We start from the raw sequence: 24,232 nt of genomic DNA, 5'->3' as shown, positions 1-24,232 counted from the left end.
GTTTGCATTCTCTTTGTTGTTATCTTCTTTTTCGATTATTCTCTGCTCATGTACGCACACGTATACACGCACGAACACAAATTTCTTTGTGTGTGTCGGCAAAACTTCGATCAGCTTGATGACAGGATGGCGAATTGCACCATATAATTTGTGGTTGTTGCACGAATGAGGCCACCTTTAATTGTTTCGCCATGGGTTGCAGCCAAGACATTTATGTCGACACTGAAAAATATTTGTGAAGAATTTTGGTCGAATTTCTTTGAATTCTTCTTCGAATTGCCAATTTTCATATTGCTTGGAGTGTACCTGCGAGAGAAAATTTCGGTAACGGTAACCGTACAGTTACCGGCACTTCTATTCAGAACCGGCACTTTTATCCAGAACTTCTGACTTGCCCTCGATAGGACTAAAATAAAACACTGCAGTCAATGCATTTCTTTATAGTATAAACATTTCGCCAGAGGTGTATACTGCCCTGAAAAGAATTTGGTCAGAGCGATTTTGATACAAAAAATTTGGGCGTTTGCCGTCGGTATTCTGTCCAGATTGCATGCCAATAGAAAACAGCTGACACGTTTACTTCACATTACGTTAGATCCACTAATAAGTAAATGAGCGAATTTATATTTTATTTAGATTGGAACCTATCCATTCCTTGTGTTTAGTGAGATGAATCTAATTGAACTGGATTATAATTGTTGTTAATCGTGTTCTGCCACAAAATTATTTGTGCTCATTGTTAAAAAGGATTTAAATATGGCCCAAGATGTGTCTAATGAAGATGGTTCGGGCAAGGCGGTAGATGCAGCCAAAATTAAGAAGGAAAAAATTGACCCAGAAATCGAAAAGAAACTTATAGATCAAAAGAATAAGCAGGATAAGCCAGTATGTAATGAGCAGCTATCATCATTGAAGGACAAGACCTACCTATATGATGGTAACACTTCTGAAGATGATGGTGAAGATTCCGATGAAACCGACTCTCAAAGCTCTCAAGATCATCCAGAAGAGCCGGAAGAAGACAAGAAAAATATAGAACCTGTCAAAAGTTCGAACGAGATTTTGGCAGAGCTATTTAAAGTGTTCAATGCTGCACCTCCAGAAGAATTGCTGGACGATAAAAATTTAATTGAGAAATCTTTGAAACACAAGAAAGAGAAGAAAAAGAAGAACAAGAAAAACAAACCCAATGAGGAGCACAGTGATGAAGGTGATGCTGCCAATGGACAAGGTTCTGGTGGTAAACACAAGAAGAAAAAGAAACACAAGCATAAGCATAAAGATGGAGACAAATCAAAATCAAAGAAAAAGAGCAAGGACAAGGAAAGGGACAGAGACAAATCCCGGGAGGAAAAGAAAGCAAAAGAATCGGATAAACCTCCAGATAAAGCCAAATCAAAATCAAAAGATCCACGTGTAGATAGCTATAAGTATTCAAGCCGTGAGGAGGACAGGCACTATAGCAAAGACTCATTAGACAACAAAAAACATAATGACACATCATCCCACCGAACTTCCACAGATTTTAAGAGGCATCATGAAAAAGATGATGTGGATAATAGCAAGCGACGTAAAACTGATGATAAGGAAAAGAAGTACAACTCATTCTATGATGGCTTTCGGGAAAAAGATTACAAAAGCAGCTCCAAAGATAGACAAAGTGAACGAGTTAAAGAGGAACCCATCAGGATTAAAAAGGAAGTTGAAGAGAAAACTAGCGCCCGTAAAGTATCTGATGGCGATATATCTGAGATTTCATTGTCCGATGAGGAGTCTTATCTTGAAAGAAAAGAGAAAGATACAGATTGTAAAAAATATAAAAGTAGCAATAGTTTTTACTCTGGTTCACATCGTAGCAGGAGCAGAGAGACTGACCGAACTTATAGCAATGATCGATATCGCAGTCATCACCGCAGAAGCAACTATCATTCACGTCGTTCAAAGTCGCGTTCGAGATCTCGAGATTTAGGAATAGACAAAAAACGTCTTTTGGAAATTGCTCGCAAGAATGCCATAAGTATGTTTAAGCGAGGAAATCTTCCCGGCTGCGACAATATGACAGAAGATATTAAAGACAAAGTGCTACTCAAAATGCGCTACGGTGGTCGAACGGTGGAAGATCTAACTGAGTTTTGTAAGAAAATTTCAAATGGAGAACATCTATCCGATTTAAGCTCAGATGAAGGATCAGACATTGACAAAAGTGGAAATGCAAAAGCTTTCCATCATCCCTTTCAATTGAAGGAACGGGAACCCATTGTAATGCATATACGAAACTCAAAACCCATTTTACCAGCCCCTGCCAAAACCGATGAACAAACCAAGACCATAACAATGCAATTTCCTGTTTCCTCGGGCCAGCAACATCGCATGACTGAAGCATGGGTTCCAGTAGAGCCTAAAGAAAAACTCCAACCTTTGCCAGTATTGCCGGCAGCAACACAATCGACAAGTATATTTAAAAGTATAGCACCCAAAAATGCTCTTGGTAAACCTTTGCCCAAGGAAAGTGAACAAGAGCCCGCATTTAAACCAGTGGACGATCCAACATCAACTTCCATGGGGGCTGCTGCTTCAACCCAAACAGTACTACCTCCAACAAATAATAATCCTCCTTCCAACATTGCGTTGACGCCTCAATTACCCTTCATGTGTGTTCCTCCACCACAGCCAGTTCCGCCAGCAGTTCCAGCCCCATCTGTACCTCCTATTGTACCTCCCCCAATACCAGTTGTTCCGAATAACTTTACACCCGATGTACCCGTCCCTTCTTCTAGTAGAGATTCTGTGTTTCCAGATCCTCCGGCACATACCATGGATGTATCATCCATAATATCGAAACGCCTTAATGCCATGAGGAGACTACAGGTAATAGAAAAACTGGGTTACGATTTGTGGTTCAAACTTACTTTAAACAAAAAGTTTCATTTTAGGAAAATCCTATGGATTCTGAAGCTGCCAAAATGTTATATTACTCGCAAAGGGAAATGTCTTCATGGGCTGCCTCTAAACATCTGCCAGGACAATTTACTGGCAGTACTGGGGTTAATGTGCTCAAACCAAGTCAGTTAAATTCAGGGCCTCAAGTCTGGGCTAAACGAGATCAATTAACATCAACCAAACCGGTCACCGGCGGCATGGGAATGCACCTTTTACAGAAAATGGGTTGGAAACCAGGCGAAGGCTTAGGCAGAGAAAAGAATGGTTCTTTACAACCTTTGCTTCTTGATGTGAAATTGGATAAACGTGGACTAGTTGCACAAGAAGATCTTAGGCCAGTGAAACCAAGACGAGGTGGTGGTAGCGGCGGTGGCGGTGGCGGCGGAGGAGGAGGAGGAGCCCCACCACCAATTCCTCCAAATCCCCAAGACAAACATCCAGTTTGTCTATTAAATGAAATCACCACAAAATACAAATGGACCCCACCGCTATATACTCTTGTCCATGAAAATGGACCATCACATAGTCGAATGTTTTTGTTCTCGGTGCAGGTGAATAATGAAACCTATACTCCAGCAAAATTGTGCAACACAAAGAAAGAAGCCAAATTTCAGGCAGCCAAACTTTGCTTACAACAAATGGGTATATTACCTCCAGATTAGCAATAACATGTGGCTATTTTGTGGTTATGTAGTAAACGACATTACTACTATTTTTTCTGATGTTACTACTTTCTAGCTTAGGACATGTAAATTATTCTAGTTTTAGCTATAATAATTGAATAAATTCTATTATTCTTTATCATGCCATGATAAATAGAAATAAAAACTACAATTTATATAAAATTTTCTATATGCTTAACTATATACAAAAAAAATATTTTTAAAATATTGTTTTCTTGAAATTTGTTTTATTTACAGAGTTTCAATTTCATAACAACCAACTATAGGAAGGATAACAATTATTTTATTGCAAATTGCAAACTTGCCCATGAACATTCCATTGAGAAACTGGGGAAATTTTCTCACACATTAATGAGTGCTGTCCGATTCAATTTTAAGCTCAATAATAAGGGACATCTTTTTATAGCAGAGTCCGACCGGCGTGCCGTATACCTCTTTGGGGAGAAGTTTTTACATGCCAAAGTACATCACAATTGTTGCCAGCATTAGGAAGGGATAACCACCGCTGAAAAATTTTCTGATGTTTCTGCCAGGACTCGAACCCAGCGTCATAGGGGGACATGCTAACCTCTTCTCTACGGTGGCCTCCAAAACGGTAATGAATATTGAAGGCCACCGTAGCGCAGAGGTAAGCATGTCCGCGTATGGCGCTGAACGACAGGGTACGAATCCTGGCGAGAACATCAGAAAAAATTTTCAGCGGTGCTTATCCCTTCCTAATGCTGGCGACATTTGTGAGGTACTATGCCGTGTTAAAACTTTTCTCCAAAAATGTGTCGCACGCGGCAATTTTAATTTTCTATGAAAATTTCAATTTTCTATGAAAATTTCAATTTTCTATGAAAATTTCAATTTTCTATGAAAACTTCAATTTTCTATGAAAATTTCAATTTTCTATGAAAATTTCAATTTTCTATGAAAATTTCAATTTTCTATGAAAATTTCAATTTTCTATGAAAATTTCAATTTTCTATGAAAATTTCAATTTTCTATGAAAATTTCAATTTTCTATGAAAATTTCAATTTTCTATGAAAATTTCAATTTTCTATAAAAATTTCAATTTTCTATGAAAATTTCAATTTTCTATGAAAATTTCAATTTTCTATGAAAATTTCAATTTTCAATGAAAATTTCAATTTTCAATGAAAATTTCAATTTTCAATGAAAATTTCAATTTTCAATGAAAATTTCAATTTTCAATGAAAATTTCAATTTTCTATGAGTTTCAATTTTCTATGAAAATTTCAATTTTCTATGAAAGTTTCAATTTTCTATGAAAATTTCAATTTTCTACGAAAATTTGAATTTTCTATGAAAATTTCAATTTTCTATGAAAATTTCAATCTTCTATGAAAATTTCAATTTTCTATGAAAATTTCAATTTTCTATGAAAGTTTCAATTTTCTATGAAAATTTCAATTTTCTATGAAAATTTCAATTTTCTATGAAAATTTAAATTTTCTATGAAAATTTCAATTTTCTATGAAAATTTAAATTTTCTATGAAAATTTCAATTTTCTATGAAAATTTCAATTTTCTATGAAAATTTCAATTTTCTATAAAATTTTCGATTTTCTATGAAAATTTAAATTTTCTATGAAAATTTCAATTTTCTATGAAAATTGAAATTTTCTATGAAAATTTCAATTTTCTATGAAATTTTCGATTTTCTATGAAAATTTCAATTTTCATAGAAAATTTAAATTTTCTATGAAAATTTCAATTTTTAAATTTTGAAAATTTTCTATTTTCTATGAAAATTTCAATTTTTTAAATTTTTTAAATAAATTTCAATTTTCTATGAAAATTTCAATTTTCTATGAAAATTTCAATTTTCTATGAAAATTTCAATTTTCTATGAAAATTTCAATTTTCTATGAAAATTTCAATTTTTTATGAAAATTTCAATTTTCTATGAAAATTTCAATTTTTTATGAAAATTTCAATTTTCTATGAAAATTTTAATTTTCTATGAAAATTTCAATTTTCTATGAACATTTCAATTTTCTATGAAAATTTCAATTTTCCAAATAAAATTTCGATTTTCTATGACAATTTCACATTTTTATTATTCTAACGTCCGTTTTTCAGAGCCAAAAGTTATCAGTCAGCATTACAGCAAACAATAGGGTCTGATAGTAGTAAATGCACCATTGTGCGTATACTTAATGCAGTAAAAGTTTATCTCATGAAACATACGCCACCAAGAACGAAATTTGCCATTCAATTTGAACTATACGAAGAAAACAAAGGAATTTAAAACGTTTTCTACATATTTTACTGTCTTGAAACACTAATTTTACTAGGCAGAGCTGTCTTGGCGCCAAGCCTTAGTTTAAATTTATTTTTGACTTGTGATGAGCACAGTATGAGAGAACGTTTAGAATGACACTTCCAAGGCTCCCAATGCGCAAATGCCATTTAGAGGTCTTCCTTACAAAAATGTAAACAACTTGCAAATGATAGAAGAAGAGAAACAACAAATATTTCTCATATTTCCGGCAGACACTCTTTTTGTTGTGACAAAAGATAGGCGTAAGAAAACTCAGCTGAGATTTGTATAGCAAGCAGGCATCCCCCAAAATAATGAAACCCGTGGTGTGTGTTGCTTATAAAATCTAAGGGAATCTGTGTATGTGTGGTCTTGCTAATGGGCTATAACAAATACAAGGTGCCAGGTTTTTAACCCCTTCTAAAAGTGTAACAAAACAATATGAACGAATGCCAAAGAACAAGAACAACAATGCATAAGCACTTGTATTTTGTAGTTGACTTGAAACCTGACAGCCCTTGTACGTAGTATGTGTGAAATGGTGAAAACGAAAAAATAAAAGAGAAAAGCAAAAAAACAACAAAACTTGATGAAGGTCGTCTGTCGAAAGAGCGCGCAATGAGTTTGTGTGTAATGGGTGCGTATGCGTGTGTGTTAAATGTTTTGCAAAAAGACTAAGAAGCATGTACTCAACCTAGTAACTTTTGTGCGCTCCCTCAGGAGCATGTTGTTGTACACACACACATACACTTAGAGATGTAATGGTAGCTTGTGCTCCAGCAAAACACCAATCAACAACCATCAGGCATATAAACAAACAACAGAAATTAGTTTGACCGAGGCTTTCAAGCTGAAAATCTGTGTTACTACTACGACGAAAACGACTACGACAACTTGTGTGTATGTTCAAAATTGTTGTAATCGTTATCCCATCCCCTGCCGCTTCGTCATCAACATCCACATCATCGTGTGAAAAATCCGACTAGGAAAACATAAAATACACACACGAGCATAACATAATTTTATTTTGTTATGCACGCTGTGTGTTTGTGCTGTGGTGTGGTCGTGCCTTCGACACAGAAAAAGGACATACCTACTACTTTGAACGGTTTTAATGAAATAACGATTTTTTGGGAGAATTCACCATCAGTTGCCAATTGGAACTCGACTTCGAAGGATGTCAAATTTGAAGAAAAACTCTGGAAAATAAGCAAACAACACTCAAACACCATGGACTGTTGTAGTGTTAGGGCTTTTGTGTGCTGCAGCTGAAATAGATAAATTGAAAATTGGATAAAACAAAAGTAGGCCAATAAATAACTTAAACTGTTGAACAGTTAGTTCGAGAAGCAAGCAAGTGCAGATCGTAAGAAAATAAAGTTTTCCTAACCACCATGGAAACATGTCGCACTTGTGCTAAATGTGATTTTGATAATCCCACGCAATGGTTGGATCTATTCAATGCACAGCATTGGAAACCTGAAACAGAGCGAATACATATTGAATTAAATACATGGAAAATTAAGGTATTTATATTCAGATGTCACATACACGCACACACGCTCACACATACACATGAAACTACACACATATGTAGCCCACATAGTTTATATAGATAAAAATCGTAAAGTTCCATTTTTTGTCTGTTCTACCACCAATGTTGCAGGTATCCTGCAATGATGGGCTGCCACAGAAAATTTGCACCGATTGTTTTTCGAAATTTTGCACCGTATCGCAATTTCGTCTACAATGCATGGAGGCCCAACAGATTTTAAGCAATATATTCGATAAAATCGATACACAAAGCATACAGGAGGACAATGAAGTATTCGAGGGTTTCGAGCAGTCCAGTAATGGACGGGATAATGACTTAGCAGGAAACACAACAACAGCATTGGCTTCGCACACAGCACCAACCTCTCACAATGATGTTGTTATAATAGCAACGGAGGCAGCAGTAGCAAATGTTGTCTCTCCTCCAGAACCCCCCAAGAAGCCCATTGAGAGTATTCTGCCTAAGAGAAATAGCAAAAATGGTGAGTACACAACAACGCCAGACAAAAAGGCAGATTCACTTGCCCACTCATTTATTCACAGGGAGTAGCATAAATTTTTGCAGTAATTCAAACAGCACCATTCAATAGTTTGTGTGGGTGTGTTGTACGTTAGTACTCTGGTTGGCGTGTCGTTTTTGCATTTTCGTTTCGCTTTTTATTGAGGCAGGTCAATGAACCTTTTTGATATCTGATTCGTTTCAAAAATATCCATCCTACCCTTACACTACTTGTGCCATCATTCGTCCTATAGGCTCGTAAAGTACTTTTTGTGTTTGAATCTTATCCATACGATTTGCAATTTCCAGTTAATAGCTATTTAGACTTCCGGGTGTTTGTGTTTATATCCACCCACATGTGGGTGGCAAACGTTAGGCATATGCGATTATGCCATGCCACACATCCTGTTCAGACATATTTATGGGCAATTCAACGATTTGCATTTTAAATATAGGACATTATTTTTAATTACCCTAATGGAGTAGTTTACACATTCAGGCTTATTATGGGAATGTGTTCATACATATTTTAAATGTACATTGCTTAATGTAGCCCCTTGGGTGTATGTGATATTTTTAGGATAGTCCTTTGTTCTCTATCGCTTATTTAAGTAACACAAGTGACCAAAAAATTATCAGTCTATAAAAATAATTAGGCCTAGACAACAAAGGACTCCTAAAATATTCCCAAATGTAAAGGCAAGGACAATGCATAGGTATGCCATGACTTCTTTGAAGAAAGGGAAGTCTTGGATTATTTAACTCAAGCACTGAGGCTACTGACGGTAAACTCCATCACACTGAGGCTAGTGACGGTAAACTCCAACACACAGCTATATATAATATCGGGGATAATGGAAGAGAATGCCCTTAAAAGCGATAAGGATTTACCCAGACATTTAATGGTATTAGTGGGGTCTGAGTTTCCCCAGAGATGTCCTGGCTCTACTGCGAAATGGAAGAGAACGACTTTGAACAGCGATAAGGGTTTACCGAGAGATTTAATGGTATCAGCGGGGTCTGAGTTCCCCCAGAGATGTCCTGGATTCACTATACAGTGTTCACCCCGGCTATGTACTCCGCCAATGAATCTGGGCCAAGAAATCCGTCTTAAGAGCTAGTTATCTTTGAAAGAGTACTGGCTAAGTAGCATAACAAGAGGTGTGGTTGTCATCTCGGAGGTTGGTGTCGGGTGTATTTATGCAAAGAGGATCGCGACTTCAGGGGCTCGGATATGTTTTCTGCTAGTGTACAGTAAACGGTAGTAAAAGTACACTTGGTTAGAGATGGGTGCTAACGCGAGGACGTCGAGTGTGAACATCTTTACCGACAGTAAAATTACCATAATGGCAATAACAACAAGGACGGTAAGGTCACGAACAGTCTTGCAGTGTAAGAAGAAGATTAACGCCTTCTCTGAGGATGGCAAAATCCGCATCGTTTGGGTGCCGGGCCATAACGGAGTAACGGAAAATGAAAGAGCAGACGATTTGGTGGTGAAGGCCAGAGGACTGCCGTTAATAAACTTGGTTAACTCGAAGGCTTTCGGGTTTACGCAGACCGAGTTAAGGGAGTTGGCGACGTATGCGCATGCAACATTGTGGAACAGCGAAACGGTCGGTAGGACGGCGAAAATCCTATGGGGGGCTTAGGTGTATGTCCATAGTGGCATGGGGCGGATTAATATCTGCACCCCCTTTTCAATCTAACCTAATCTAGAGATGGGTTTCTACCGGGTAAATACCCAACGCTTGGGTATTTATTGGGTAAATACCCAATAAATGCCCTTTTTGGGTATTTATACTTTTGCAGATATATTGGGTATAAAAGTTTTCCAATCAATTTTTGATGATTTCGTATTCTTTGTATATAAACTTGACCTTCTAATCTCATAAAGTCGGATTTTAGTTATATATAGTCGCTAAATAGACCGATCTCCACACTTAAAGTCTTGAGGTAATTAATTGGTAATTTTTCATCGGATTTCCATGAAATTTGACACAGTGAGTTCTGGTAGACCCCTATTCAGATTAGTGAAGTGCGGTTCAGATCGGGCTATATTTGGATATAGCTGCCCTTAGACCTACCACACGATCTCCCGATATAGGCTATTGAGGCCATAAAAGATTCATTTATTAACCGAATTCGATGAAATTTGGTACAATGTGTTCTGGTAGACCCCTACCCATTCCTGTCAAATGTGGTCCAGATGGGACCATATTTGGATACATCTGCCATATAGGCCGATCTCCCGATAAAGAGTATTGAGCCCATAAAAGAACCATTTTTCATCCGATTTCGATGAAATTTGGCACAGCGAATTCTGGTACCCCTCTTAACGCTTTTGTTGAATATCGTCTAGATCGGACCATGTTTGGATATAGCTGCCATATAGGCCGATCTCCCGAAATAGAGTATTGAGCCCATAAAAGGAGTATTTTTCATTCGAATTTGATCAAATTTGAAACAGTAAGTTTTGATAGACCTCTACGCCTGTTTGTTGAATGTCGTCCAGATCGAAACATATTTGACTATAGCTGCCACATAGACCGATCTCCCTATATAGAGTATTTGAGCCCATAAAAGAACCATTTTTCATCCGATTTCGATGAAATTTGGCACAGCGAGTTCTGGTACCCCTCTTAACCCTTTTGTAGAATGTCGTCCAGATCGGAACATATTTGACTATAGCTGCCACATAGACCGATCTCCCGATAAAGAGTATTGAGCCCATAAAAGGAGTATTTTTCATCCGATTGGGATTTGGATTTGGAAGCTTTCATAACCAGTCTGGGCTCTCCTTATTTTCAAGCAACTATTTATATTCAAAATCTTAGCCTAACTTTGAGTTCTTAATCTGGCATTGAGAACTATCTGTGATTCTATATTTACAAAAGTACTCAATATCTATCAACTCTCAACCAATAGGAAAAGAATTGATATTACAATCACAACTACATACAAATATACATATATGTTGTCATGCATCCAATTTCAGTCACCCATAATTTTTTACTCAAATAATCTATTCTATGAGTAGATTAGTGTGTAATTATCATCCATTTGGTTGAAATTTTGGGCAATGACTTCTGCTATAACTCTCAAAAACTGTCAAGTATGGTCCCAATCAGTATATTACCTGATATAGCTCCCGAATAAACCAATCTCTTGATTCGAGCTCTTAAGCCTATTGAGGGCGTTTACTTCAACATTCGACTTTATTACTAAATTGGTTTTCCGTTTTGCTGATTTCCAGTGCTTATGTAGAGTTTTGGGTTTTGGTGTATTAAGGAGACTATAGTAGAATTTTCCGGCGCAAACGATCTCTAATCCAAATCCAATCTAGTGACCGTGATTGAATCATAATTCTTCCTGCGTGAGCGAAGTCAGAAAAAAAATTCGTGTCAATCGTGAGTGTCTCGAGGCTTTTTCACGAGTCGTCATTTTCTCTTCCATATTATTCTACATGGACTACTTGTAGTGGCAATAATTCACATCTGATTGGGCTGAAACTTCCAACATCTACGGCATGTATGGTTCAAATCAGTCCATATCTGATATAGCTGCCAAATAAACCGATGTGCCGATTGTTCTTCTTGAGGGTGCATTTCTTAACCGATTTGGCTGAAATTTTGCGCGTCCGAATCGGTTCATAGCCTGATAATCTCTCTTATAAACCTTTCATCCGATTATACTTCTTGAGCCTCTAGCCATTTTTTTCCATGATATTCAACATATGTACCAAGTAAATTTTCTCTATAACTGGATAAACTCCCATATGAACCGATCTATCGATTTTACTGCTGAAGCACCAACTGGCAGAAATTCTTATTAAATTGCGATACATGGTGGAGGGTATATAAATTTCGACCAAGCTGAACTTAACACCCCAACATCGGATATTGGTTTCATATTTGCTATATTAGGGTAAAGAATAAGGCACGGTAAATTTTTAATGGCAGTGGTCACTTATTACAAGTGACCGGCTCATTACCAAATCAACTACCTGGGCGCTCAAGGCGGAAGGTAACATGAACTAAAAACTATATTTGTGTCTATTGCAGACTGCCACTATTACCTCACTATTGTAAAAGGGTCACATCGAACCTTGGATATCCAACATTATGGCTTCTAGAGGCTCAAGAAGTTAAAGCTAAGTATGCAACTCTAGCGAAATTGTCGGTTGCACCCAAAACATTTATGTCACCACTGAAAAACATCGATTTATTATTTTGGTCGAATTTTAAAAATTTTTGCCTAACAAAGTACATATGCACTAAAATTGATCGTTTTTATTTGCAAATAATTGATTTTAATCTTGCATTGGCCTATTACAATATAAATTTTCATTGGTAATTGCATGAAAAAATTCTACAATGCCATTATATCACCCTGTTACCAAAAGAACATTTCATTTGAGCTGCGTACTTGCCAGCGAAATTTTCCGTAACGGTATCGGTAAAGATGGGTAAGAATCTCTGGCGAAATTTTCAGTTGCAGCCAAAATATTTAAGTCGCCACTGAAAAATATAAAACATCAGTAAGGAAGGGCAAATGTCGGGCGATGACGACTGTATAATACCCTACACCTACCCTATAAGTACAAAGTGGGACCTATATCCAATTCTGAACCAATTTTGATGAACCTCACCGAGCAAATATGTTCAAACTGTAAAAACTACGGTTGACAAATGACAATATTATGGCAAATTACCCAAAATCTGACGAACATATATATGGGAGTTATATCTAATATTGAACCGATTTCGAGCAAATTTCTCAGATAAAGTTGTGGAATATTTTGCCAAGATTGGTCAATAAATGTGCTTGCAGTGGCTCCAGAAGTGAAAATCGGGCGATATATATATATATATGAGAGCTATATCTAAATCTAAACCGATTTCCATGAAATTCACATGTAGTGTCGAGAGTTGTAAAAAAATACTTCCTGCCAAATTTCAATAGAATCGGTTAACAAATGACCATTTTATTTATAATAAAATCGGACGAACATATATATGGGAGCTATATCTAGATCTGAAGCGATTTTTCCAATTTCAATAGGCTTTGTCTCTGGGCCGAAAAACATGCCTGTACCAAATTTGAAGACGATCGGATAAAAACTACAACCTGTACTTTGTACACAACTTAACATGGATAGACGGACGGACAGACAGACGGACATAGTTAAATCGAATCAGAAAGTGATTCTAAGTCGATCGGTATACTTATCAATGGGTCTATCTCTCTTCCTTTTGGGTGTTACAAAGAAATTCACTAAGTTATAATACCCTGTACCACAGTAGTGGTGTGGTACAGGGATGGCGACAAACATCGATTTATAATTTTGGCCGAATTTTAATCATTTTTGGCTAATAAAGTACATATGTGCTGAAATTAATTAGTTTTTGTTTGCAAATACCTTCACTTTATGTTGAACGGAGCTTTTAAGCATACATTTTAATTCGTAGTTGCAAGGAAAAATTCGCCAATGCCTATTATGCTACGCAAACAAAATTTCATTTGAGCTGCCTACTTGCAAGCGGTACAGGTAACGAAATACCTATCATTCTTATGATAATGACAATTTCGCCAGAGGTGCATACTACCCTTAAGGTAAGTTGAAGGTTGCTATATCTATTTATGAGCGTTTATGGAGTAAAAGGTCATTAGTGCATTATATGTACAATCCTCTTCAATGAGTAGAATCTATGCAAAATTTTAAGCGTGCTGCCTAATTCGTGATTCGACCGATGGGCGGAATGGGTAAGGTTTACTTAGAAAGTCAAGGAGATCAGGATATAAATTTAGATACACAGTTATTTTCCCTCCAAACTATGGTGAGGATTACACAAATAAGATACGATGTTATAAAAATAAACTCATATCTTTCATTGTTATTTCAGATGACCCCGATGCATCCAATGGCATTTTACACTTAGACGAAGAACGCGACAACACCGAGGTTTCATTTAAAACCATGCCAAACGTAAATATTAATGACACTGCCGTTTTAGAAAATCGAATCGAAAAAACCACTTTTGGAGAACCCAACAATTTTTTAAGCGATAGCAATGATACTTCCATAACGAATAACGAACTACTACCAGAAGATACCAACGATTTAGACGAAAACGATCTCATTGAGGAGCTCATCGATGAATTGGACATCATTGAAGAGGCCGATGAAAATTACATTGAGAATGAAGATAACCAAGACCAAAATCAAAATAATATCTATCCAAACCTAGAACAAACCTTCCAGATACCACCAAACGACAACGACAACAACGAACACAATAAAATCGTTAGCGATAACAATTTGAAAATATCATTTGAATGTAAATACTGTTACAAATGGAAGAATAGCGGAAGCGAAAACTTTCACACCCAACAAGAGCTATTGGCTCACATTACCGAGTTGCACAGCTCAGAGCTGCCATATAATTGTCCCTATTGTCGTGTTAGTTTCATGGATGCCGCCTCAAGAACCACACATCTCAAGGAAGTGCATAGTCAAAAATTATATTCCTGTGATACGTGTGGCAAGAAGTATGCCGATAAATTCAATTTGAGAAATCATGTGGAAAAATACCACAGCGGTGCCGACTTTGATTGTACTCTCTGTGCGAAAAGTTTTTGTTCCAGTAAAAGTTTGAACTATCACATGAAATGGCATAATCCCAAGGAACAGTTGAAGTGCAGCTATTGTGATCGTCTGTTTATAAATCAAAGGCATTTAAAGGTGCATGAGGAAACGCATACGGGATTTCGTAGTCAGGAAGTTTGTTCCTTTTGTGGTAAATGTAAGTATGATTCATTGGACTAGAAGATCAAAATTTGTCAATGAAAATGTTATGCCAGGTGATTTGTTTTTATTAAAATTAAAATTTCATAAGAAAGTGGTCGAAATTAGAAACTTTCTAAAAACGTAATTTTCACTTATTTTCCTTATAATTAAATTTATATAATACTAGCTGAACCGGGCCCGCTCTGCTGCGCCTTCTTTTCTATGGAACAAAATTATCCTTTGAATATTTATTTTCGACAATTAAAGAGCTTTTAGTGAAATACCATGCTACGAAAATGCCATCTGCATATCGCTTGACTAACAGTATAACCATATAAGTGCCTTTATCTGAATTCCATATGATCTTTATTGGACCACGAATTCGCTCGGAGGGTTTAATGCCATTAATCGGACCTATTTTCATGATGTCCGATTTAGGTGTGGTTTCGGGGGTGAGGTGGTTCCCTAGACACTTGGCCCCAAAATTGGTTTTCAAATTAGTTTTCTAATCTCAAATACCTTTCATTTGAGCCACATATTGGCAAATTTTTACCCTTTGTGGGGTTTTTGAGGAAAGAGCGGTGCCCCAAATATATGGTCACACATTGAATATTCGTATTCTACTCCCAAATACTTTTATTTGAGCCCCATAATTCGATAATCACTAAATAATTGCTGTTTGTGGTCTATTTTGGAAAAGGGGTAGACCCCTAGAAAATTGGTCCCAAAAGAGGGTATCAATTTCGTGCTCTACCCCCCAATACCTTTCATTTCCGCCCCACATTGACATGGTCGGTAAATATGCCCAATTTAGGGGTGTTTTGGGAAGTGGGGTGGTCCCCCAAACACTAAGCCCTGAAAATATATCAGCATCGTGCTCTATTCTCATGTATCTATATATCATTTATTTGAACCTTATTGGCATTGGCAAATTCGTTTTCTAATCTTAATAGCTTTCATTAAAACCCCTTATTGCAAAATTCGGCTAATATGTATGTATGGCCCCAAAAACTATCAATATCGAGCTCCACTGTCTTGAAGAACCAAATTGTCTTAGTAAGCAAATACGTCCTATTTGGGGGTTGTTATGGTGGTGGGACGTCCCCTAGACGGTTGGTCCGGAATATTGATATCAGATTCGTGGTCTACTCCCAAAGTTACTAGGTTGAGTACCTACCCTTCATTTGAGCCCCATATTTCCATAATCGGCAAACATGACCGGTTTGGGGGTGTTTTGGGGAATGGGGCGCCCACTCATTGATTTGGCCTTGGAAGTATATATCATATTTGCGTTCTACTTTTAAATACATCTTATTTGAGCCCCATATTTCAATGGTCAGCAAACACTTCCTATATGGGTGATGTTATGGTGGCGGGGTGGCCCAATAGATACTTTCCCGAATATTGATACCAAATACGTGCTATACTCCCAAAGACCTTTCATTTGAGCCCCATATTGCTATGGTCGTAAATTTGTACTCTTTGGGGGATGTTTTTGGGAAGGGACGGCAGCCCAAATACTTGGTCTCACATTTGGATATCAGAATCGCGAGTGTAGAACACTCAAATAGCTTTTTGGGGAAGGGGTGGCCCCCAGAAACTTGGTCCCATATTTGGATATCAGTTTCGTATTCTACTCGTAAATACCTTTTATTTGAGTTCCATATTGCCATGGTGGGAAAATATGTCCGATTTAGGGGTATTTTGGGGGTTGGGGTGGTCCCCCAAACACTTGGTCCGACATTTGGATATCAGATACGTTTTCTCATCTTAAATACCTTTCATTTGAGTCCCATGTTGTCGTAATTGGTCTATATATATATATTTTGTAGGTTTTGGGGGTGGGGCGTTCCCCCAGATATCCCATCCAAAATTTAGATACCAAATTTTTGTTTTTAGACTACTATAAGAGGGCACACAAATTTTCGCTTAAATCGCACCACCCATCTCCGAGATCTGGCGTTTCTGAAAATAAGGGTAAGGGGGAGAGTCCGCCCTCCATTCAGATATTAAAAAATATAGTAACCTATTTTCACCACGGGATCATTATGCACCATCTGTGAAAATCTCAAGAAAATCGGTTCAGCCGTTTTTGAGTCTATAAGGAACACACAAACAAACACAAATTGATTTTTATATATAAGATTTTTTTTAATTTTTCTTATTTTAGATTTCTTCCATTTAAAAACTCTAAGGTGGCACATCTTTCGTCAACACGGTGGTGAAAAGCCTTACAAATGTGGTCGTTGTACCGAAGGTTTGTAGCAAATGACTAAATTTTTTTTTAGGGAATTTCTCATATTAGTATTTGTATTTACAGTTTTTACCTCATATTTTGAAAAACGCCTTCACATGCTCGAATACCATTTGGATAATTTAACACTGATTGAGAAAACAGAATGTATGCTTTGCCATAAAAGGTATGAAAATGAACATATCCTAAAGGATCATATGCTCGAGGATCACAAAGAGAATAAGGGCGCTGTGAAAATAGCCAACAACAAGCGTGTTATCATGAACAAAAAGCCAAAAAGCTTTACCGGCCTTTTTCAATGTGAAAAGTGTGATAAACGCTTCAATATGAAGTCTGCCTTAGAAAGACACATGGCTGTGCATTCAACGGAAGGAAGGTAAGTTTGCTAAACGGTTTTCCCAAGGCGGATTTAAAAAGGTGGTCTCACGCGAACAGCTGTTAACAGCCCGCCAGGTTTGACGATATTAAAATGTTAGATTTTTGTTTGCATTCACGTTGTTGTCATCTTTTTTCTCACATTTCACGTTTACACACACGCACACAAAATTCTTTGTGAGTGCTGACAAAACGTCGATCAGCTTGATGGCAAGATGGCGGATTGCACCATATGATTTATGGTTGTTGTACAAATGAGACCACCTTTAATTAATTCGCCATGGGGTTTTCCAAACAAATTTGTAATGAGTTTTTTTTTTATTTTACATAGGCCTCATGCTTGTCCACAGTGCCCCAAGCGTTTTAAACGTTCGCAAGATATGAAATGGCATTTGAAAACACATTCCTCAGAAAAGCCCAACATTTGCGATATTTGTGGTAAAGGATTTGCCTTGAAATATGTTTTAACACAACATCGAAGGAGTCACGAAGGTAAATAAGATCACCAATGAATAGAACGAAAGTGAATTAATTCAACAAAGTCTCTGCTAAATATGTTAGTAATATCAACAAAAAGTTTGCTGTTTGCAGTTTTTGCCCGCTGTAAAGCGAAAGCAGTCGTGTCTGTTATTTTAGCAAACTTTCAGTTTCTATTTTATGGGTTGGTATTCTGTTTGGCTTTTTACGTGAATAACTGTCAAACTCCACATAAAAAAAATTGTGAAAGAAAAATGTGTGAAAAATTAAAATTTTTTTTTAAGGCTATTGGTGATTCACGGAAAATTTGCGAATCACACATACATGCTCTAAATAGCCAAGTATAGTAAACACCAATCTCTAAGATTTTGCGTCTTGAGATTTGCAGTATGGGGATGGGCGATGAAGAGGGGGCTGTGAGCATTCCAAAACTATGTGGCCTCATCTAGACTTGAAGAGGTCAACTGCTTTGCTGTCATTAGCTAGAACAGACGTCTCAGTCATTGTGTCCGTCATGACAGGTCACTGTCTAATCGGAAAACATGCTGACAGAATGAAGGTTGCCAGCAACGACTTTTGCATAAGCTGCGAGGACATCGAGGAAGAAGAGACTATAGAACACCTTCTGTGTGTGTGTCCCGCTCTAGCAGTTAGAAGGAGTTCCACTTTAGGTTCTCATTTCTTTGATAACGTGTCTGATTTAGCGGATGTGAACATTCGCAAGTTATTGGGCTTTTTAAAGCGATATGGATGGTTCAACGGTAGGAACTAGAAGGCATCTTCCTTCTTCTGTTCTTATGGTATCACAATGATCGAAAACGTCTAAGTGAGTCTGATGGCAGACTGCCACTTAAACCTAACCTAACCTACGTTGCAATGACCAGTCCGAACTCCTATCAACAGTGCGAAGTTATGCTTGCTCAGCCCCAGTATAAGAGATGTCCTGTTACGTCAAATACTCGGCCACAAGGCCTTCGCCACTTTGCAATGCACAGCAACAGCCCACGCTTTAACAGCTTGTTTAACGTAGAAGCTCACAAAGGTAAGGGCTCACTAACACCGTAGCACCAGTCGGATCCTCGTTCCCCATTATCAATTGATGACCTGGGACCCAGCAAAGCCTTACATCCTTCCCCATGATTCGGATTTAAATAGCACTCACGTACACTTTTTAAATCCAAAGAGATAATAAAAAACATGTTTGCTATTTTGCAAACAATGACAGCATTTCTCATATTTCAACTGATTATACGAATGAAACTATTTTTATACCCTCCACCATAGGATGGGGGTATACTAATTTCGTCATTCTGTTTGTAACTACTCGAAATATTCGTCTGAGACCCCATAAAGTATATATATTCTTGATCGTCGCGACATTTTATGTCGATCTAGCCAAATACGTCCGTCTGTCTGTCTGTCGAAAGCACGCTAACTTCCAAAAAAGTAAAGCTAGCCGCTTGAAATTTTGCACAAATACTTTTTATTAGTGTAGGTCGGTAGGTATTGTAAATGGGCCATATCGATCCATGTTTTGATATAGCTGCCATATAAACCGATCTTGGGTCTTGACTTCTTGAGCCTCTAGAGCCTCTAGAGTGCGCAATTCTTATCCGATTGGGATGAAATTTTGCACGACGTGTTTTGTTATGATATCCAATAACTGTGCCAACTATGGCTCAAATCGGTTCATAACCTGATATAGCTGTCATATAAACAGATCTAGGGACTTGACTTCTTGAGCCTCTAGATTGCCCAATTCTTACCCGATTGGAATGAAATTTTGCACGTAGTATTTTGTTATGAAATCCAACAACTGTGCCAAGTTTGTTTCAAATCGGTTCATAACCTGATATAGCTGTCATATAAACAGATCTGGGGACTTGACTTCTTGAGGTTCTAGAGGGAGCCTCTAGAGGTCGCAATTATTATCCGATTTGCCTGAAATTTTGTACGACGGATTCTCTCATGACCATCAACATACATATTTATTATGGTCTAAATCGGTCTATAGCCCGATACAGCGCCCATATAAATCGATCTCTTTATTTTACTTCTTGAGCCCCCAAAGGGCGCAATTCTTATTCGAATTGGCTGACATTTTACACAGGTCTCCAACGTATAATTTAATTGTGGTCCAAACCGGACCATATCTTGATATCGCTGCAATAGCAGAGCAAATCTTTTCTTATATCCTTTTTTTGTCTAAGAAGAGATGCCGGGAAAAGAACTCGACAAATGCGATCCATGGTGGAGGGTATATAAGATTCGGCCCGGCCGAACTTAGCACGCTTTTACTTGTTATTTTATAGTTTTTCTTCATTTCTTGTTTTTTGTTCTTCTAGTACTTGAAAAGAATTTCACCTGTTCGACGTGTGGCCGATCGTATCTTTTTGAAAAGTCATTGCGTCTTCATGAGCGTATACACAGTGGAAAAACTTACTACAAATGCGATTTGTGCAGTGAAAGCTTTGTGACGCACATAAAGTTCAAATGTAAGTTATAAAATATAAAACATATACAATTTTACAAAGGTGGATGTCGTGGTGTATAAGTCAGCCATTACGTCGAGATTTAAATCCAAAAAAGGGAGTTGCTTCTTACTCAGCTTAATACATGCTAATCAGTTTCATTTTCACAATTTTCTAGGGCACATGAAGAAAATGCATGACGAAGAAGATGTGGCGGCTACTAATTTTAATCCCCATTCCAATAATAATAACACAGAGCTGCCCTTGGATAACTTGGTAAATATTGTGATTACTTAGCAATAAAATTTAAGCTCCATTAGGACAATATAAGAATATTTATTAATACATACATATATAAAACAAAAGAAAGAAAGCTTAAGCAAACATTTGCCAAAAACAAATTTATACTTTTCCCCTCTGAATCAACTAAAAAAAAAACTACCACAAACGACCATTAGTTCTTTTAATTACATTAAAAATAAATTAAAATCCAATGTTAGTAACCAAATCCGTAGCAATTGAAAAAGCTCAAAAAGAATATATGATGATTGCATTTATTTTGAAAAAAGAAGCAAATTTTAAACTTAATGTTAGTTAAGACAAGTTGTACTAGAACATGAGCCCCAGGCTTTTAAAGAAATCCAAACTGATCTCCTTTATAGAAAACTATTATAAAAATCCTATTCTTCTTGACCGATCTAGATTTGTCCATTTAGAAGAGTTCTATTATTTTTGTGGACATGCATATATTTTACCTATTTTTCATAAAATTTTTATTGTTATTATTATTAATTTATTTTTATATTCAATTTAAACTAAGTTTTAACGATATATATAAATTTAGCTCAAAGTTATAAATAATAAAAATTTTAAATTAAACACAAAATAAAAGAACTTGTTTCACTTTTACTAAAAGTCAACTGCTTACTTTTGGTTAATAACAAGGGAGAGGGCAATCTACACCGAGGGATTGACCTAAACAAGGCAAACGTAATTTGTAGATCCAATTTGCGGTGGGAACAGACGATTGTGATCAAATCAACAGAGTGGTTGACAAGCATAAGTTGTATTTATGACTAGACCACTGGAATTGTTGGCATCTACGATAGGTTGAACGGCTACTTGCCCCATATTTCGCTGCAAGAAAACTAAAGAAATCTGCCACCAAATCTTTGTAAAATTTTTATTGACAATTTGTCTTAAAAAAATTTTATTTTGTCTTTTGAAAATAATTTTTTAAGAAAAATTTCACCAATTTTTTTTTTTGAAAATTAAAAAAGTAAAAGCGTGCCAAGTTCGTCCGGACCGAATATTATATACCCTCCACTATGGGTCGCATTTGTCGAGTTCTTTTCCCGGTATCTCCTTTTAGGCAAACAAGAATAATGGCTAAGAAATGTTATGCTTTTGAAGCAATATCAAGTTAAATCCGATTCGGACCATAAATGAATTGAACGTTGAAGTCCATAGTAGAAATTATTGGGTGGTTTCGGCATTCAAGTTTTTTAGGCGGACATGCTAAACTCTGCGCTACGGTGGCCTCCACTGAAATATTACCCAATGATTTCTTGAACGTTGAAGTCCATAGTAGAAATCATTGGGTAATATTTAAGTGGAGGCCACCGTAGCGCAGAGTTTAGCATGTCCGCCAATGACGCTGAACGCTTGGGTTCAAATCCTGGCGAGACCCTCAGAAAAAATTTTCAGCGGTGGTTTTCCCCTCCTAATGCTGGCAACATTTGAAAGGTACTATGCCATGTAAAACTTCTCTTCAAAGAGGTGTCGCACTGCGGCACGCCGTTCGGACTCGGCTATAAAAAGGAGGCCCCTTATCATTAAGCTTAAAACTTGAATCGGACTGCACTCATTGTTATGTGAGAAGCTTGCCCCTGTTCCTTAGTGGAATGTTCATGGGCAAAATTTGCAAATTTGCAATATTTCAGTCCATTCGGATAGGAATTGAGCTTTGTAGGTGCTCAAGAAGCATAATCGGGAGATCGGTTTATATGGGAGCTGTATCAGGCTATAGATCGATTCACACCATATTGGACACGTGTGTTGAAGGTCATGGCAAAAGCCGTTGTAGAAATTTCAGCCAAATAAGATAAGAATTGCGCCCTCTAGTGGCTCAAGAAGTCAAGATGCCAGTGAGGTTTATATGGCAGCTATATCAGGTTTTGAACCGATTTGAACCATACTTAGCACAGTTGTTGGAAGTCAAAACAAAACACTTAATGCAAAATTTCAGCCACATCGGATGAGAAATGAGCCCTCTAGCGGCTAAAGAAGTCAAGACCCAAGATTGGTTTATATGGCAGCTATATCAGATTATGAACCGATTTGAACCATTCTTAGCATAGTTGTTGAAAGTGATACCAAAACACCAAGTGCAAAATTTCAGTCAAATCGGACGAGAATTGCGAACTCTAAAAGCTGAAGAAGTCAAGATCCAAGATCGATCGGTTTATGTGGCAGCTGTATCAGGTTATGAACCGATTTGAATCATACTTAGCATAGTTTTTGGAAGTGTTACCAAAACACCACGTGCAAAATTTCAGTCAAATCGGACGAGAGTGGGCCCCCTTGAGGCTCAAGAAGTCAAGACCCAAGAACGGTTTATATGGCAGCTATATCAAAACATGGAGCAATACGGCCCATTTACAATTCCAACCGATCTATACTAATGAAGTATTTGTGCAAAATTTCAAGCGGCCAGCTTTACTCCTTCGAAAGTTAGCGTGCTTTCAACAGACAGAGGGATGAACGGACATTGCTAGATCAACTTTAAATGTCATGATGATCAAGAATATATAAACTTTATGGGGTCTTTGACGATTATTTCCAATGCCGAAATTCGTATACCCCCATCCTATGGTGGAGGGTATAAAAACTTATTGTCAAGCTCAGAACTCTTTTTTTCTCAAATACCTACCATTATCCATCCGCATTAACAATCGCTCTCTTGAATATTGTAATTTTGTCTCGTTTGTTTGTTTGTTGTTCATTTTTGCTCACATGCCATGGCGACACAATTTTGTACAACAACCTCAAATCATATGGTGCAATCCGCCATCTCGTAATTAAGATGTTATTTCAAAATTGGCATGTTCTCAACACAACCAAAGAAACTAGTAAGAGAAACACAAACAAAGAGAACATACAAAAAATGGGGTTGTTTGCTGTGAATGTAAACACATAACTGACTTCAAAATACCATCAAACTGGCCGGCTGTTTTCAGCTGTTCGCGTGAGACCACCTTCATTAATCCACCTTGAGTTTTTATGTTCCCCCAAAATCTTTTTTCTTCTCTCTTAAGGCTAGTACTATATTCGTTTTTCATGAAGTGGTTGTCTGTTGTTATTATTAAATAAATGATTATCGTATCGAGCGACAACAGATAATAAATACCGATTAATCCCATCGCAGCAGGTTGTATGTACCGGATTGACCCGATGGAATCATTCATCGGCAAGGGCTGCCGCCTCTATTTACAACACACTACTACAGCAACAACAACCGATGAATCGTAATTTGCACAAATTATTACAAAATAAAACACAACAAATATTCTCTTCAAACTCTGATTTGTACAACAAACAATCCTGTAATGTGAACATCCGTCTGCCAATTCGTATGATTCTTCACGATACTGTTTTTTTTATTTTAGTCCTATATGGTACAAATCAGTTGTACTGGATTGTTATAGATACCAAGCGATAACATATAATAATAGCCTATTATTTGGAATTTGCTATGTACTAAAATAAAACACAACATATATAGTTCTAAAATAAAGAATAGAAAATGATGCATCTCTGTGATTTTTACAATATACAACTCTGCTTTACATTGGCCAATCACAAATGACCACATACTAAATACAACTCTGTTGTCTTTAAACTGACGTGTTTATTC

At 37.0% G+C, this 24,232-nt stretch overlaps 2 protein-coding genes across 3 annotated transcripts; both read left to right on the top strand.

Annotated features, from left to right (window-relative positions):
• The first annotated feature begins 621 nt into the window (after window positions 1-621).
• On the top strand, window positions 622-3,774 carry LOC106081909 (protein Son). 2 transcript variants are annotated; one of them, XM_013244174.2, is made up of 2 exons: window positions 622-2,868; window positions 2,934-3,774. In XM_013244174.2, the coding sequence occupies exons 1-2, from the start codon at window positions 757-759 to the stop codon at window positions 3,600-3,602; spliced, it is 2,781 nt and encodes a 926-aa protein (XP_013099628.2). In that variant the 5' UTR covers window positions 622-756; the 3' UTR covers window positions 3,603-3,774. The 2 variants fall into 2 exon arrangements, with proteins under 2 accessions (XP_013099628.2, XP_013099629.2); XM_013244175.2 differs by having other exon boundaries at window positions 2,923-3,157.
• Window positions 3,775-6,240: 2,466 nt separating this feature from the next.
• LOC106081877 (oocyte zinc finger protein XlCOF6) lies at window positions 6,241-21,065 on the top strand. The gene is made up of 8 exons (XM_059363729.1): window positions 6,241-7,422; window positions 7,563-7,932; window positions 13,856-14,755; window positions 16,910-16,996; window positions 17,060-17,369; window positions 17,700-17,860; window positions 20,191-20,340; window positions 20,495-21,065. Exons 1-8 carry the CDS (start codon window positions 7,291-7,293, stop codon window positions 20,611-20,613), a joined length of 2,229 nt encoding a protein of 742 aa, XP_059219712.1. The 5' UTR covers window positions 6,241-7,290; the 3' UTR covers window positions 20,614-21,065.
• The last annotated feature ends 3,167 nt before the right edge of the window (window positions 21,066-24,232 follow it).

This window comes from Stomoxys calcitrans, chromosome 2 (genome assembly GCF_963082655.1).
Source record: "Stomoxys calcitrans chromosome 2, idStoCalc2.1, whole genome shotgun sequence".
NCBI classification, from domain to species: domain Eukaryota; kingdom Metazoa; phylum Arthropoda; class Insecta; order Diptera; family Muscidae; genus Stomoxys; species Stomoxys calcitrans.
The sequence above is the reverse complement of the archived record's forward strand: the minus strand, read 5'-3'. Positions and strand labels throughout refer to the sequence as shown.

Bases quoted from the DNA above. Each gene is read 5' to 3' on its own strand.
- LOC106081909 (XM_013244174.2), top strand. From the start codon at position 757: ATGGCCCAAGATGTGTCTAATGAAGATGGTTCGGGCAAGGCGGTAGAT. The intron at 2,869-2,933 runs GTAATAGAAAAA...GTTTCATTTTAG, and splicing joins ATGCCATGAGGAGACTACAG to GAAAATCCTATGGATTCTGA.
- LOC106081877 (XM_059363729.1), top strand. From the start codon at position 7,291: ATGGAAACATGTCGCACTTGTGCTAAATGTGATTTTGATAATCCCACG. The intron at 14,756-16,909 runs GTAAGTATGATT...TTCTTATTTTAG, and splicing joins TTGTTCCTTTTGTGGTAAAT to ATTTCTTCCATTTAAAAACT. The intron at 16,997-17,059 runs GTTTGTAGCAAA...TTGTATTTACAG, and splicing joins ATGTGGTCGTTGTACCGAAG to TTTTTACCTCATATTTTGAA.